General features: G+C 38.2%; 2 protein-coding genes across 3 annotated transcripts in view; one reads left to right on the forward strand and one right to left on the reverse strand.

Moving 5' to 3' along the window:
* GFM1 (G elongation factor mitochondrial 1) overlaps positions 1-15,856 on the reverse strand; it is a 48,501-nt gene that overhangs the window by 12,819 nt on the left and 19,826 nt on the right. For both annotated transcript variants that reach the window (XM_020915052.2, XM_020915053.2), the window contains exons 8-13: positions 15,493-15,577; positions 12,846-12,983; positions 11,320-11,421; positions 9,939-9,995; positions 7,300-7,437; positions 6,144-6,226 (exon numbers count right to left, since the gene is read on the reverse strand). In XM_020915052.2, coding sequence (XP_020770711.2) covers positions 6,144-6,226; positions 7,300-7,437; positions 9,939-9,995; positions 11,320-11,421; positions 12,846-12,983; positions 15,493-15,577 — 603 coding nt within the window. The remainder of the gene's footprint in view (positions 1-6,143; positions 6,227-7,299; positions 7,438-9,938; positions 9,996-11,319; positions 11,422-12,845; positions 12,984-15,492; positions 15,578-15,856) is intronic.
* LXN (latexin) lies at positions 76-6,108 on the forward strand. Its single transcript, XM_020915054.2, has 6 exons — positions 76-675; positions 1,928-1,990; positions 3,297-3,474; positions 3,774-3,910; positions 5,438-5,500; positions 5,772-6,108. Exons 1-6 carry the CDS (start codon positions 547-549, stop codon positions 5,868-5,870), a joined length of 669 nt encoding a protein of 222 aa, XP_020770713.2. The 5' UTR covers positions 76-546; the 3' UTR covers positions 5,871-6,108.

Raw genomic sequence — 15,856 nt, forward strand, 5'->3', positions numbered from 1 at the left:
TGGAAAGTAGAGGGAAAAGGAGGAAACGCAAAGACTCACTACCGGGAGCTCCTCTGGACTTTGCCCCGAGCCTGACACCGCGGGTGGTGGATAAGGAAGTTGCTCCATTCTGCAAGTGAAGCAACCAGACTTTTCACGGAGGGGAAACTCGAAGCCCCAGAGGAGATGCTGCAGTGAGGAAAAAGCCAGAACGCCCGTCCCGCGCCTCCGTTCAGGTTAACAACAGGAAGGCTGGTCCCGGGCACCCCCCCCCTTCCCTCCCCACCCCCACTTAGAGGAGGAGGGGGCGCTCGGTGCAGGAACCGGAGAGGAATTGCAGGCGGCAGCAGGGCGGGGCTCCACAAGGGGCCCCGGCAGGAGCCAGCTCCCAGGCAGCTGCTTTCAGAATCGGAAGGAGAGAAGGAGAGAGAGCGGGAAGGAGTCGGTGACCCCGCCCCAGCCCACGCCCAGCCTCCAGGCGGCGTTAGGACTTTTCCGGCTGGGCTGCCCGGCAGCAGGCAGGACGGGGACGCGGACGCTCGCAAACCCAGCCAACACTCCGCAAGAATGGAAATCCCTCCGACCCACTACCCGGCAGCCAGGGCGGCCTCGGTGGTCGAGAGCTGCATCAACTACCAGCAGGGGACCCCGCACAAGGTGTTTCTGGTGCAGACAGTCACACAAGCCAGCCTGGAGGTGAGTCGGGCAGAGGGCGGCGGGGCACGGCCAGCGTCCCTCCATCCCCTCCGCTCCCGGCTCGTCCGCTCCCAGCTCCCCGGACACCATGCCTGCTTCGGGTCTCACTGCTGTCTCTCTAGAGAAGCTGGTATTTCTGGCTTTTCTCTGGGGGCAGCCCCGGGACTGTCTGTTGTTTTCACAGGGACACACACACAGATACAGTTTTTATGCGCACTATTATAAGGAAATGGATAAGTGTTCTCAGTTTGGGGCGGCTTCTCCCCCTTTCCCCAAGTGAAACCTATAGGAACCATTTGCAAAAGTTTCTTAAAACGGGTACCATGTTTCTCATCTGCTGCTCCAATCTGGACCAACAAAAGCTCTGGTCTTGCGTAACATTCTTCACTGCCTGTCTCTTAAGACCAGTCGTTCATTTGACCAAAACGAAGGGTAAACAAACGAACAAACAAAACCAGAAACTGACAAAACTGAAGTCAGAGGGAAGGAATTGTGGGCTGAACCACCCAAACACTACCGCGCTGATTGCAGAGTGATGGGCGCTCTCTGGCTAACGGGGTAAATTAAGTGCTATGCTTAAGACCTTAGCAATCACTAAGATTGTTTCCATTTTACTGACATCTAACGGATCTGACAGAAGTTTCACTGCTAACAGTCTGTTAAGAGCTGACAGGGAGTGCATATTTCAAAACCACACTAGGTAACATAATTAGGTATAAACTTTCAATTGTATCTTGATTCAAAAGTGAAGTACCTAAATGTTTGTCTTGCTGTTATAAAATTTATTAAAGTCTCATTCTGCAGGTCCACTAATACACAAGTAAAAGCAGTACTTAAAATCTCTAACCACTTTGCAGTAATCTCAAAATGGAATTGTTTGGAGGCTTTATGAAAAATCTTTTCAGTGGGTAATCCTCTATTTGTCACCTTTAGAATTAAAAATGTTAAATTTTCTTATGTGGAACTTAGGGTCACAGATCCAGATGTCAAAGTTCTCTGATGATTGAAAGTGAATTGTAACCGAATATACATGGTTTTTATCCCACTCCTTTGTTCTCATCCAAAATAACCCTGCTTAGAGGACCTACTAAATCAGCCGTCAAACACAGTGACATGCTCTGCTCAAGGTCTAAGGCTTTAGTCGTTTACCTCCAACAGTCAGCTTCCCCCGGCCCCCTCAAAAGAGCATGGATTCCCCTAACCATATAAAGACTTTATTTGTTGTTATAATAACATATTTTCTTAATTTTAGGATATTCCAGGAAGAGGACATAAGTATCGCCTTAAATTTTCTGTGGAAGAAATTATCCAAAAAGTAAGTGAAATATCCTTTATTATGAAATAAAATTTGATTCCTAACATTCCAGGTCACCTCTGCTGATTAAATCATATGATTGATTTGGTTTTTTGGGGTTTGTTTTTGTTTTTTTTGAGAAAAAGTTGTGAAATTCCTTCCTCAAAAAAAATGATCACCGTACAAGGGTTAGTTTTTACTTTTTGTGTATTCTGAGATACACTTAGTATTTCTATTGTGCTATTTAGAAAAGAGGCTCTAGATACTTCACTACAAATACATTTCCTTTAAAAATGTTATATATGCATGGGTCAGTGTGAATTTATGCCTAATATGAAGAAGTGAAATAATTAACTCTAATCATCATTAGGTGTTTTTTATTTGTCTCACTCTGTTTCTTTTATTTAAAGAAAGCAAGGACTTTTAGTTATTTACGAGCAACAGAGTGGCCAACTGATACCACTGTGTTCCGATTAGAATCCTTCAGTAATGGGGCAGGGCCAGTTTTAAAAATTATACACCTCTCAAATTATTAACGAGATAAACTTAAGAGGAAGAACTGCCAGTTGTACTGTAACCATCTTGAAATTTTAAAAAACTTGCCCATTTGTTAAGCATAACTAAGAGATACAGGCTAACAGAGAGAGATTCACTAAAAGGCATCTGAGCTGCTAGACGAATATTCATCTAAAGCAGAACCAATGCTACAATCTTCTCATTTTACATCTGGATACAGATTGAAATGAAGCTGAGTTTGAGAAAATTTCTGTTATTTCAGGAGGAGAGAAGAATAGAAAGACTTAATAAAGTCAGACTAAAATTTGCCTTAGAGATGGACTTCCCATTACTACTGAAATACATTCAAAGTTTTCAACGAATTTACAAGATTATGAGACTTTATATGTTATAAACTAAGTTACTTATTTTTAGCTACCTCTAAGAAAATCGACTTCCCTAGTGGCGCAGACGGTTAAGCATCTGCCTACAATGCACGAGACCTGGGTTCGATCCCTGGGTCGGGAAGATCCCCTGCAGAAGGAAATGGCAACCCACTCCAATATTCTTGCTTGTAAAATCCCATAGACGGAGGAGCCTGGTAGGCTACAGTCCACAGGGTCGCAAAGAGTCGGACATGACTGAGCAACTTCACTTTAAGAAAATTACTGGGCCACCATGAATTAGATACCTCTGAAATAGGCACATTGAAGTCCAGTCTGAAGTAATACCATAAGGGGGACAATGCTTTAAAGGTTCTATCTCAAAGAATAATAATTAGTAATGGATGTCCATTTACATGTAAAGATCTTTTGCAAAATGTTTCAAACAGGAAGTTACAGTGAACTGCACAGCTGAAGTACTGTACCCTCTAATGGGACAAGATACTGCACCAGAAGTCAACTTCACATTTGAAGGAGAGATTGGAAAAAACCCAGATGAAGAAGATAACACATTTTATCAAAGACTCAAGTCCATGAAGGAACCACTAGAAGCACAAAATATTCCAGGTATGTAAATATATAGCAGAGGAAAATATTTTTTCAATTTTAAAAACAGTATCAATTTACCTATGCTCAAAAATATTAAGATGTTTACATTATGCTGGAAATAAACTGACTTTCACAAAAATATTCATTACTAATCTAACAACAATAAAGGTCTTAGGACTTGATAGACATAGCTTAATTAAATTACTTTCTGCACACATATGAAGAAAACTAAGAAATGACTTAGAATTTACATTAAAAAGGTTAATACTCTCTATGTAAAATAATTCCATTTATCATATAAATATTTTCTTCACCAGACAGTTTTGGAAATGTACCTCCAGAAATGAAGCCAGTTCGACATTTAGCCTGGGTTGCCAGTGGTTATATAATATGGCAAAATTCTACTGAAAATACATGGTATAAAATGGCAAAAATTCAAACTGTCAAGCAAGTGGTAAGTAATTTCTATAAAATATACTCTAAATAGGTTCAGTATTTACAAAAGGTGTCATAATTCATGACGGATAAATAGTGCCCCTTCAGTCATTTTGTATTTACAGTAGTGAACTCAGTATTTGAAGGAGAGGTCAGTTATCAAGGCTGGAGAAGGTGAAGCTGCAATTTCAAGAGTGAAGTCTCCAGTTATAATTTGGCAATGGTTTTTGTGTGCGTCGTAATACAAATCATTTCCTTTGGCAACCCAAGCTTTGTGTTCTGATTACTATAATCATATGATACTGAAACTACCTCTGCTTTTTTCCTTTCCTCAAATGTTAGTGCCAGAGCTAGATATAGGGTTGACATTTTCCCCACTTGGATTCGCCAAAATAAAATATTAGCATCTCAGTCTCCACAAACTGTCTTTGATAACCCGTTCAGTCATAACTGACCGCCTCCTGTCTTGTTTGTTGCTAGCATGTACTTTAAGTCTGATAGAACTACTCCAAATTGCCTCCTTCTAGACCTTAAAGAGATTAAAACAAATTTTTTGAATTTAGCTTTATTAAGAGGTTTAAAAGAAAAAAAATACTAGTCAACTAGTAGTATTTAATGGAATGCAAGAAAAAGATTCTCTAAGAGAAAAGCACTTTCCATTGGCTTTTCTCAGTTCGTTGATAACAAACTGCAAGAAAGCTGGAGCACCTTTACTCCAACTTTTTGCAACTACTTATTAGATACCTTTGGGCTAGATCACAGATAAGTAACCTTCCTGATCTTTACCTTATCCTTAAAGGACTTTCTTTGTCGATATAGTCAAAGAAAGGATTGTTTCAAGAGACTATAAAGAGAGAATAGTCTTATTCAATCCTGGGGCCACTTTATTAGTGTTAACCAAAGGAGCCACAGGATTTTTCAGTGCTTCATTATAAGCGTTTAAGAGCCTTGTTTAAGCACAGCAAATTTCTGATAATCAAGGTTTGAAACTATGTAGATATGGTATTTCTGTGTAGTTGATGGAATACTTTACATGCCCAAAGCAGTAAGCAGCATAGATCAAACCTTTAGTTACAAAATCAAACATTATATTTTATTATTTTCAGTTTTTTAAAAGAGAATTTCTATTATAAAATTGGTTTTCTTTAGTATAAACACTCATTTCAGCTGTTATCCCCTAAACAATGTTTTGAGCAACGGAAACATTAAAGAATCTTAATGACAAATTATAGACTGTAATGTTCTAAAATGTTCAAATTATAGACTATAATGTTATAAGTTCCACAACTCTCAATTTGTAATTTTTTTGGTGTGCTGTGTGCCATGTAGAATCTTAGCTCCCCAACCAGGGATTGAACCCATGCCCCCTGCAGTGTATGTGTGGAGTCCTAACTACTGGATTGCCAGGGAATTCCATAACATTCAGTTTTTAATTTTACTTAAGTATTATCATCATCTACTAGTGAAAACTGATTTTTGAAATTAAAATATACTTTTTGCCAATGATACTAAGTTTTAAATGCCAGGTTTTTATTTTTTATTATAGCAAAGAAATGATGACTTCATCGAGTTAGACTACACTATTCTCCTTCATGACATTGCATCTCAGGTATAGTATCATTTACCATTATTTAATGTCACTTTGGAAATTGAGACTCACTTGGTAGCCTCAGTGTATGCCTTGTTAATTTTGATTCTAAATCAGAATTCATGTATATTCAAATAGGCACCAGGTTGAAGTATATTACCACTTGTAGCAATTTAACTTGTCTTATGCTATCTTTATGAGGACTGTTTTGTCTCCAACAGAGTATAAATCCAACTGTTTTCCTAAATGTTTTTATTAATTTTATCACAGCATCAGTTTCTTTTACTTGCAGGAGATTATTCCTTGGCAAATGCAAGTTCTCTGGCATCCACAATATGGTACTAAAGTAAAACATAATAGCCGTCTGCCAAAGGAAGCACAATTGGAATAAACAAGGACCATAACACTGGATAAAGTGTAAACACGTTTGTTAATGATGACCTGTATACCAGTCTTCACTGATATCTAGCTTAAGGGGTTAGACAAATCCCAAAAGTGTCATTATGTATAAATGGCCTGATTACAGTACAGAACTATATAGCTTCCATAATAAAGCGCATCACAGTGTGAAAGTGTCTTATCAACAGTAACAGTGCCATGTATACCCCTAATAAAAGCTTTTAATTCCAGCCTCATAGCTTGTTTCATCATGTTGGATACTTACGGAACAGGGGCTGTAATGGTCTCTCTGAAAGCAACTTTTGGCTTTCCTGTGATACAAGGACAGCCATATTCTCTTTCCATTCGCTGAAAAGAACAAGAGAGATCTTTTTTGATATATTTAAATTAAAAAATAATAAACTAAAACAAGAAAAATCCTAAGAGTCTTAATTACCTTAGAAGCATTCATTTAAAAGTGAAAGTGTTAGTCACTCAGTTATGTCCGACTCTTTGTGACCCCACGGACTATAGCCCACCAGGCTCCTCTGTCCATGGGATTCTCCAGGCAAGAAAACTGGAGTGGGTTGCCATTCCCTTCTTCAGGGAATTTTCCCAACCCAGGGATCAAACCTGGGGGTTTCCTGCATTGCAGGCAGATGCTTTACCATCTAAGCCACCAGGGACGGTTATGATGAGCAATAATAAATCTAAAATCACTTAAGTACCTTATGAGGATAAGTACATTACAAACTTTTACAGATTTTATATAAACAAATTCTAATTTAGACTGATTAACTTACACTTACCTCCAGTTAATCTACTAAAACTTTACCTTTGCTCCATTTTATTACATGTTCATTGGAATGTTATATGGATCTGTTGTCATAATTTTCTACTACCTCAACTTCAGAGATACAATCAGAGCCAGAATTTTTAATCATAAGTCAGATGTATTAAAAAAAAATAAGTCATATATATTTTGATTTCATTTATATACATATAAGACCTTTCCTAGGAAAGTAGGGTCTCCATCTACCCATTTGTTTAACTACATTATATTGATCTTCAAGTACTGACTTGAGATGAAAACAGGTAAGAACTGGCCTGGAGAGTGAGTAGTGGTGGGCTGACTTTCTCAGCAGGTTTCCCCCTGAGGCTGAGACCTTAGGGATATACCTGACCAAAAGAACCATGACCCACCTATGGATGGATGGTCTGACTGCAATGTTTTACAAATAAGAAGGTTTAGAGATCAAAAGTAATTGATTAGTAACAGATAGTAGAAGATGCAGTATACCACATCTGGATAAAAAACCAGAGTGAAGATTGAAGAAAGAACCACTATTAGTTTATGACCATAAGACTGAGAATTCTTGACTTTTACGCTCTTAAAACACAGACATAAAGGAAGTGACTTTAACATCCTTGCTGTTCACTACCTGAGCATAGATCTCCAGGTGTAACTCTCCCATTCCAGATACGATTGTCTCCTTGCTCTCAGGGTCAAAGTGGACTTTAAATGTGGGATCTTCTCTTGTAAACCTGCCAATACCTTTTGAAAATTTTTCCAGATCATTCTTAAAAAGAAAACAAAAAACATTACACATTGTACTAAGCATGATAAGCAATGAAACTGTTAAAATTTGATTGGATGAAATCAAATACATGTGCAGTTAAATAAAAATGATCTACCATTTAAGTTCTAAATGCTATTTTAATATATGAGCTTGGATACCACACAAGAGAGCAAGGAACAGCTAATTTACAGAATTTTCTTTTCACACCAAGATTCAAGAGTCTAAGACTTACCTCTATGCCCTTTCCTACTGACAAAATCTCTCCATTTGTGGAAAACTCCCCATAAAACAGAAAGTAGAGTGTTACAGTTTAGAAATCCTAAACCAAAGAAATCAGCATGGTCACCAAGACTACTGTAGGTTCGAGAGATCAGTTAAGACCAGCGAATGCACAGTGAGATGTCTCCGTTTCCAAATAATCTACCTGGATGTAGTTCGATGTACCTTTATCCTCCTTAGATGTTAATTTCTTATGTGGTAAGCAGAATGATGTTCTTCTTAAAGGACATGCCCCATTCCCCCCAAATCTGTGACTGTTACCTTACCTGATAAAAGGGACTCTGTGGATGTGATTAAGGTTACAGACTCTTCATGTGGGGAGATTAACATGAATAATCTGGACAGGTCCAGTGTAATTGCATGAGACTTTAAAAATGAAAAGGAATGAAGAAGGGCAGTTGAGAGATGAAAAGCGGGAAATAACAGACAGGAAATGTCTGAAGCATGAGAGGGACTCACTGCACTGTTGCTGGCACTGAAGACAGGAGAAAGCGGGCTACGAGCCCCTCTAGAAGCTAGGAATGCCCTCAGATAACAGCACGGAAATCTGAAGTCCCACAAAAGGAGATGAATTCTGCCAACAATCTAAGCAAGCAAGGAACCAAACTGTCCCCCAGAGCCTCCAAGAAAGGAACACAATCTTGCCAATACAATACTTGATTTTATCCCATTAACAACTGTGAATTGTGACCCATAACTGTAAAATAATACATTTGTACTGTTTTTAAGCCACTAAGTTTTTGCTAATTTCTTATGGCAGCAATAGAAAATTAACATGCCCTGAATCACCAGTGTTAACAGCCAAATACGTGGTTAAAGAGGTGTTAATGTGTTTTGTTTATGTTATCTGAAATTCTAACCACAAGGCTGCAAGGTAGAATTATCCCCATTTTACAGGTGGGGAAGCTAGGTACAGAGAAGTCAAGTGACTTGCTCAAGGCCACACAGCTAACTAGGAATGAATCTTAAGTTAGTCTATCTCCAAAGTCTTTCCCCTTTTCCCTGCATTGGCCAGGGACTCAACTTACAAGCTGCCCCACTACTGAGATTCATGGTTTTATGCAGGGTTTCATTATTTGATTTGTACTAACTCCAGCAAGCAGACAACCCTGAGACACCAAAAAGCTTTATGAATATTGATCCATTTGATTTCCATCCATTATTGTGAACTATCAACAGTAAAATGTCTACATAAACTCTGAATTTAGGAATAAAGAATAATATTTTTAACTTCTAGTCCTTTGTCTTCCGAAGGGAAAAGCAACCTATTTGGCAAAGAACTTTGAACAAACTGGCGTTATCACTGTGGTGAGATGTAAGGTTCAGCTTGCTTCAAATTTCTGAGATGGAGTGACTGAATGTTTCTTGCCACCTCAACATTCTCTTTTCTGTAATTTGAGAAGGAAAATCTCAAGTTCCTCAAAACAGATGAAGCAGTAGCCGTTAATATACCCGTAAGACAATAAATCAGAACCTGTTCTATAATGATAGTACCTAGATGACAAGAGATCATACAATGTTCACTCAATGCATAAAAGAATTAATTTCAATATAGCACATTAACCTGACAGTTATGAATATAACTAACTTAAGAACTAAACAATTATGGCTCAAGATCAGGACTAATTTCAGTGACAAGTTATGCAAATACAGAACCTATTCAAGCAATTTTGGCTAAAAAGCTAAATGATATGAAATACAATCATAAAACTGTTATATCTGAAAGTGAGTCAAAAGAGTCTTATTTGCAGGCCTTCCATGTTATAATCAGACATTTACTGAATAACTACCACAGATGTGGAGATGTACTATAATCCATGAGGCAATTTAATTGATGCAATATTCTAATGTTCTTTACAGTGAGGTTTTTCTGCAGTTGAGGACAAATGCCCCAGTTTCCTCTTTTCTATCTCTTATGATCTCCATCTAGGAAGTTACTTACACTTACCATTCTGGAGCCAATGATATACCTTTACTGCAGTAAGAGTTATAAAGCACAGTCTGATGAATACGTTAAAACCATCAACCTCTTCAAATATTCTGAGGAGTACTTACTAGTAATAGACTGGTAAATTTGAAAAGATGATTTGAATACCAGAAAAGGAAACAGAGTCCGTAAGAGCGCTTATGGTCATCACAAGACACCATATGCGTTGTGGAGACAGGTGAAAGGGAGCTCAAAGTTTTACTGTGATTTACTAAGTGCTAAATCAAACTCCTACCTTGTTAGATGGCTTCATTGCTATTGAAATGACAGGATCGGGGACATGAATTGACTCCTAGAACAGTTTTAAAAGAACAGACAAGAATTCAAACACAGTACTGTATATGTCAGAGATGGATTAATTTCAATGTTCTTTACAAGCAGAAGAAAACACTATAGTCAACATCTTTAAGGCAGACAAAATATATCTTGCTCTACTTTTCATTAAATGATGAATATATTAATATATAAATAAAGGTTATACTGCAATCATTGATAAGAAAAGCAGAGAAAGGGACAAGATTCTTCATACATACAATATCAAATGAGAGGCAGATAGATTTTATTATCCCCATTTTACAAATAAAATAATTAAAGGGTTGGCAAGATTAATGAATAACTTGGTCAAGGGCCAGCAGTAGCGCAGGGCATAAGTAAGGCTCTGACCAAGGTCTATTTGCTTCAACGCTCGAGCACTTCCCACAGCCTCCAGTCCCTTCATACTGCTCATGACAAGTTTAGAGACAGTCTGATCAATAATACTTATTAAAAAGTCCACTTATTGAAACTGATTTTTTTTGTAGTGTCCTAACTCCACATGTAAAACCACAGACATCAGAGAATACTTTAAACAAAAAAGCTAAATTATAAGATTAAGAATTCATCATATGATACAGGAGCTACTACGGAGATCACCTGTTAGGGCTGGACAAGTTCTTATATATAAACAATCTACTGTAAGCGCCTATCCCCTCTGTACTCATATCCTCCTTTACTGAATTCAGGAGAGGAAGCCCCCTCGGGAGCACATGGTCATACTGTAGAAGAGCCGCCCTCCTGTGGGGGCAAAAAGGGGGCAGGAGTGAAGGGGACTGACAGGCAGGAAGTGCCCTGAGCATACCCTGCTAGTTGCATCCTGCCTGCAAAGCACAGTTCTGGTCTGTCATGCAATTCCCCGGAGTCCAGCCTAAATGTTACAGTCTGCTCTTATGGTTCTCTAGGAGACTGAGGGAGGCATCCTCTCTCCAGCTGCTGAGTTACTAAGGAAGGAGCACTTGGCTGGGACCAGCCTGTTGATGGTGACAGCAACCAGGGACGCACCCACAATAGGGAGCCAGGTCTCAGGGTGGAGGAGTCACAGCCATACAGGCCAGGTTACCTAATTGGAGATTTTCCCTCCATGCTAAACCTTGGAGGATGGTGGAATGATTTTACTAAGAAAAATCAGCTAAGTTAGCTAACACAGGACACTTGTTCAGTTGACATTAAAAGAGCCACAACCAATCTACACTTGATGCCTGTGGCACTCAATGAAAACTTCTGTGATTGTTTTTCTGAAGTACTAGAACATACATTTTTGAAATGCAAGTGATAAACAGCTTTGAAGTTAAATGACTTACCATAGAAAGGCTGCTATTATCTTTGTCTGTGAATGTGTCTCCACTGGCACAGTCAATGCCGAACAATGCACAGATGTCTCCAGCAAACACTTCCTCAACATCCTGAAGAAAGGAAGAATACAAAATGATACTTGCAAGTAATTCACATCTGCACAGAATCACTAAAAAGTAACTGCATGATAAACATACTGTACACAAACATGCCAGAGTCTCACCATGAATTCCACAAAGAAAGAATTAGATAGAATCAACGCAATACCAACAATCAACCATGGCAAGATACACCTTCAACAAGCTCTTATTTAAACCACATGTCAACTCGCAAGATTCTACTGTAAATGGAAACTCAGAACATGGCATCTTTACTTGGGGGATCTGCAGTACCAACAGAACACAGAGCCTCATGGTTCTAAAGTAATTCCTATAGCATTAAAAAGTATGTAGTGCTATATGTGCTGCCATTGTCTAACAAGGAAATGTCTATGACCAAGGCATACAAGGAAAGCTTGCAAAGGAAGTTTTGAAAACAAAGGCAGGAGATGTAAGCAGTTAAGAAAACACAGGAAATCTAAGAATAAAGCACTGGGGCCTCTAAACTTCCTAGTCTTTGTCCTTTTATATTAACAGTTCATTCATAACAGCTGTGGCTGTGAATAAGCAAGTGTGCATGTCTTGCTTTAATAGTTACACAGCTATAGGGATCCTTCTGGCTCATGAAACAGCTCTGACAATCACTAATCCCTCTAGCCTGCCCTCTGCTGCCTATTTCAAAAAACAGTGATGTCTAATTTTGAAAGACTGTCTATTCATTTTCCAGGAGATTCAACAGTTATGGACGTCAAAAATGTCTGCCCTAAGATTTTGCTTAGACTAATAAATTTCTCTAGGAATAACTGAGCTGAATTGGGAAAGGGTGCAAGGAGGGGACAACCTCCTGTACTTGGTCTTCCTGCCAACGCTTCACCCTGCAGACCACAGAAGGCCAGAACAGGTTCAGAGCCAATTCAAGAAGTCAAATCATAAGCCAAAGTTTATCTCCCAGACCAGGCCTTCAGAGGTTTTAAATCTTTAGATGAATTCTAGCACCAATAAAGCCCTTCTAGGGGTTGATTCTATTTCCATATTTCAGGAAGTAAATCCACTGGGCAATATGGGAAGTTATGTGTAAATTTATTATTCTCATTTACTTTTGAGAACCACAGTTCCACTGAACTAAAAACCTATTATACTCTTTCCAAGGCTAGCTCTTGAGGAAAGTGCTGTCCCTTCTTCCTAATCCTGGCCACTGAGGACAGACAGCTAACTCACAAATGATGGTATAAAACGTGTTCGTAATATGTGCTAATTTAGCCTACACCAAAGTGCTAGATGAGAAATGTAGCCCACCTAACTAAAAAGGAAGAAGCTAGGAAAACACATTCAACTAGAAGTGATTTTCTTGTGGTGCTCAGGATAACAAAAAAAGTAGACCTGTTTTAACTGCATGAGAGAAATTTCTGATTGTACAATGAAGCCCAGGTACTCACCTCCATCATGTCGGCATGCATGCGAACCAGTCGCTGCACCCGCACTTTCTTTCTCGTCCTTGTATTATAGATGTTATCACCTTTCTTCAACTCTCCTTGATAATTGCGAACGTAAGTTAACTGTCCAAATCGACCTGCCTAGAAGTCAAGATTGGGTAGGACAGAAAGAGTAAAAAAGAAACACAGGAATCAAAAATAAGAGGAAAATTTCATAATCACCTTCAAATACTTGCTCTCAGTTTTAGTAGTACAACTTATATATATATATGTTTCAGCTTATTGTCATAAACTACTTTGATGCTAGTTTTGAATAAATGGTTCTTGTTCTTTCTGATATCAAAATTCAAGATACTACTTCTGTTTCCTCTGAAAATATTAGAAAAAGTTTTTAAATTATAAGGCAGTTATTTCATAAGTTCAGCTTAATATAGTAAGATATAAAAATAAGGTAAAATTATATTAGAAAGACAACAAAAATATCATTAGAAATGAAAGACTATACATGTTAGAAAAACTGATAATCACCTGGAAAGCTATACAAATATGAATTCTGTAAAGTAACTGAATATAAAATGAATAATCAGGATCATTTCCTCCTGAATAGTAACACTAAATGTTAGGTAAATATGAAAAAGTTGCCAGTTCTTCCCATATTAATATTTAGGTTTAACACAATAGCAATAAAATTCCAAAGAGGACTTTTAAATACTTCAAAATATTAAAATAATAGCCTTTATAAAATAAATATCTAAAATGTTTAATTCATTAGTCAATAGATGAAAAAGGAGACATTACAATCAATGAAAAAATTTAACACTGTTCAAAAACTGGTAACTGTACAACTGGTCTTCCATTTGGAGGCAGAGGAATCCAAACAGCCTTCTGAGATCCTAACAGCATTCAGCAAAACAAAGTCCAACTGGGTTAACAATGAAAAAAACAAAAGAACCCACAAGAAAGCAGAAGAGACAAAAGGAAGTATTTATAGAATATAATCAAAGAGGAAGACTGAGAAAATAACAAAAGACAAAGATTGCTGTATTTGACTATGTAAATTTTAAAATAATTGTTTTTTTTTAATTTTATTAGAGAAAGGTTCATACAAATAAGTAAAACACTTTAATTCTCATTTTAAAAAGGGAAAGACAAAAACATAAAGAGGGAATTACAAAAGAGGACATAGAACTGCATAATGAATATATGGAAAAATGTTTTCTATTATTAAGAATTAAGACAAGATATGGAGAAAAGGATTGGGGGGAGGGATGGTTAAGGAGTTTGGGATGGACATGTAAACACTGCTACATTTAAAATGGATAACCAATAAAGACCTACTGAATAACACAGGGAACTCTGCTCTATGTTATGTGGCAGCCTGGATGGGAGGGGAGTTTGGGGGAGAATGGATACCTGACTATGTATAGCTGAGTCTCTTCCCAATTGACCTGAAACTAAAAATATGAAAGCAATCTGGAAATATATACCATTAAATATTTAAAATATTTTATATCTTTTACTCAAGAATCACATTCTGGAGATCCTAAGAAAAATATTCCTAGGACTTCCCCGGTGGCACAGTGGATGGGAATCGGCCTGCCAATGCAGGGGACATGGGTTTCATCCCTAGTCCAGGAAGATTCCACGTACCGTGGAGCAACTAAGCCCGTGCGCTGCGACTACGGACGGTGTGCCTAGAGCCCGTGCTCTCCAACGAGAGAAGCCACTGCGACGAGAAGCCCAGGTCCTGCAACAGAGAGTAGCCCCTGCCCACCGTAACTAGAGAAAGCCTGCACCCAGCCAACGGAGACCCGGCGCAGCCAAAAGTAACTAATAAACAAACACGCACTGCAGTGTTATTTCTACTTCTTAACTTAAAATTACTTTTTCTGGATTTAGAATAAAAATCATACTGTAAAAACTTAAAAATAAAAACTAGGAAAAAGCACTGCCCCCAATATAATTCCATCCCAGAAATAACCACCCTTGAACACTTCTGACCTATCTGCCTTTTTCCTCCTTAAAATATTATACACAGAAGCAACACCACCACAACAAAAAGCACACCCAGTCCCAAAATCTTGGTTCCTAATACCACTCACAATTAAAAGGAACCAGGGCTCTTAGACAGATGGCTGATTCTCGGGCCGGGGCAGGGAATATACAGCATAAGCCTGGAAGGTAAGGAAGTGTGCAAAAAAGCAAAATACTGGGGCCTGTCTAAAGGTCACAAAAGCCACCTGCAAGAGCAGCAGCAGCGGGCACCGGTCAGTCTGGCAATAAAATAAATAACATACTACCGGATTTTAGCTCAAAGTATGAAAGTGATATACATAAGTCCAGACTGATAAAAACAAACGACTGAATAAATAAATATGGGGGAGAAAGGACAACTCTCCCTTACAGAAGAATCCCACATAACTCACAGAGACACTGCCCCCTCATGGAGGAAGATCGTGATTCATCCCTTAAGTGTGGGCTGTGCATAGAAACCTTCTAGAGTCAGTGTGGAACAGGGTGGGGGACAAAGGAACTTTACAGCGGAGAAATCTGTAACTAAATCTTTCCTAAGAGTCACTTTGTAATAGGAATAAAAGCCTAAAAGAAAAATTCTATATACATCAGTGAAATACATTAGAAAGCAACTTACCTCCAGTTTAAAAGCCAGGCCAACAAACGGATGGGAACTGTCTCTTTGGGGGTTCATTAAGATTTTGGTTTTCTCTTGAGAGCCACTTAAAATAAAAGACATACACATTTATGAGATGCAATATTTGATATTTCTTTTATATCAATTTGTTTCATCAGAATATTACCTGAGAAAAAGCATACTTGCACTAAACATTTCTGAGCTTATTCTTAAGCGAAATTTCACTGAATGGGATCAAGAATAACTTCTGGCCAATACTGCACTGTGACAGGACCAGAGCAGAATAAAAATCACAAAACGAGTCTCGCAGAAAAAAAATAATGAAAGCTTAAAACATTTTTGTTTCTTAAAAAATATTTAAAAA

Source organism: Odocoileus virginianus, chromosome 4 (genome assembly GCF_023699985.2).
Source record: "Odocoileus virginianus isolate 20LAN1187 ecotype Illinois chromosome 4, Ovbor_1.2, whole genome shotgun sequence".
NCBI lineage: Eukaryota > Metazoa > Chordata > Mammalia > Artiodactyla > Cervidae > Odocoileus > Odocoileus virginianus.

Bases quoted from the DNA above. Each gene is read 5' to 3' on its own strand.
- LXN (XM_020915054.2), top strand. From the start codon at position 547: ATGGAAATCCCTCCGACCCACTACCCGGCAGCCAGGGCGGCCTCGGTG. The intron at 1,991-3,296 runs GTAAGTGAAATA...TGTTTCAAACAG, and splicing joins TGGAAGAAATTATCCAAAAA to GAAGTTACAGTGAACTGCAC. The intron at 5,501-5,771 runs GTATAGTATCAT...TTTTACTTGCAG, and splicing joins TTCATGACATTGCATCTCAG to GAGATTATTCCTTGGCAAAT.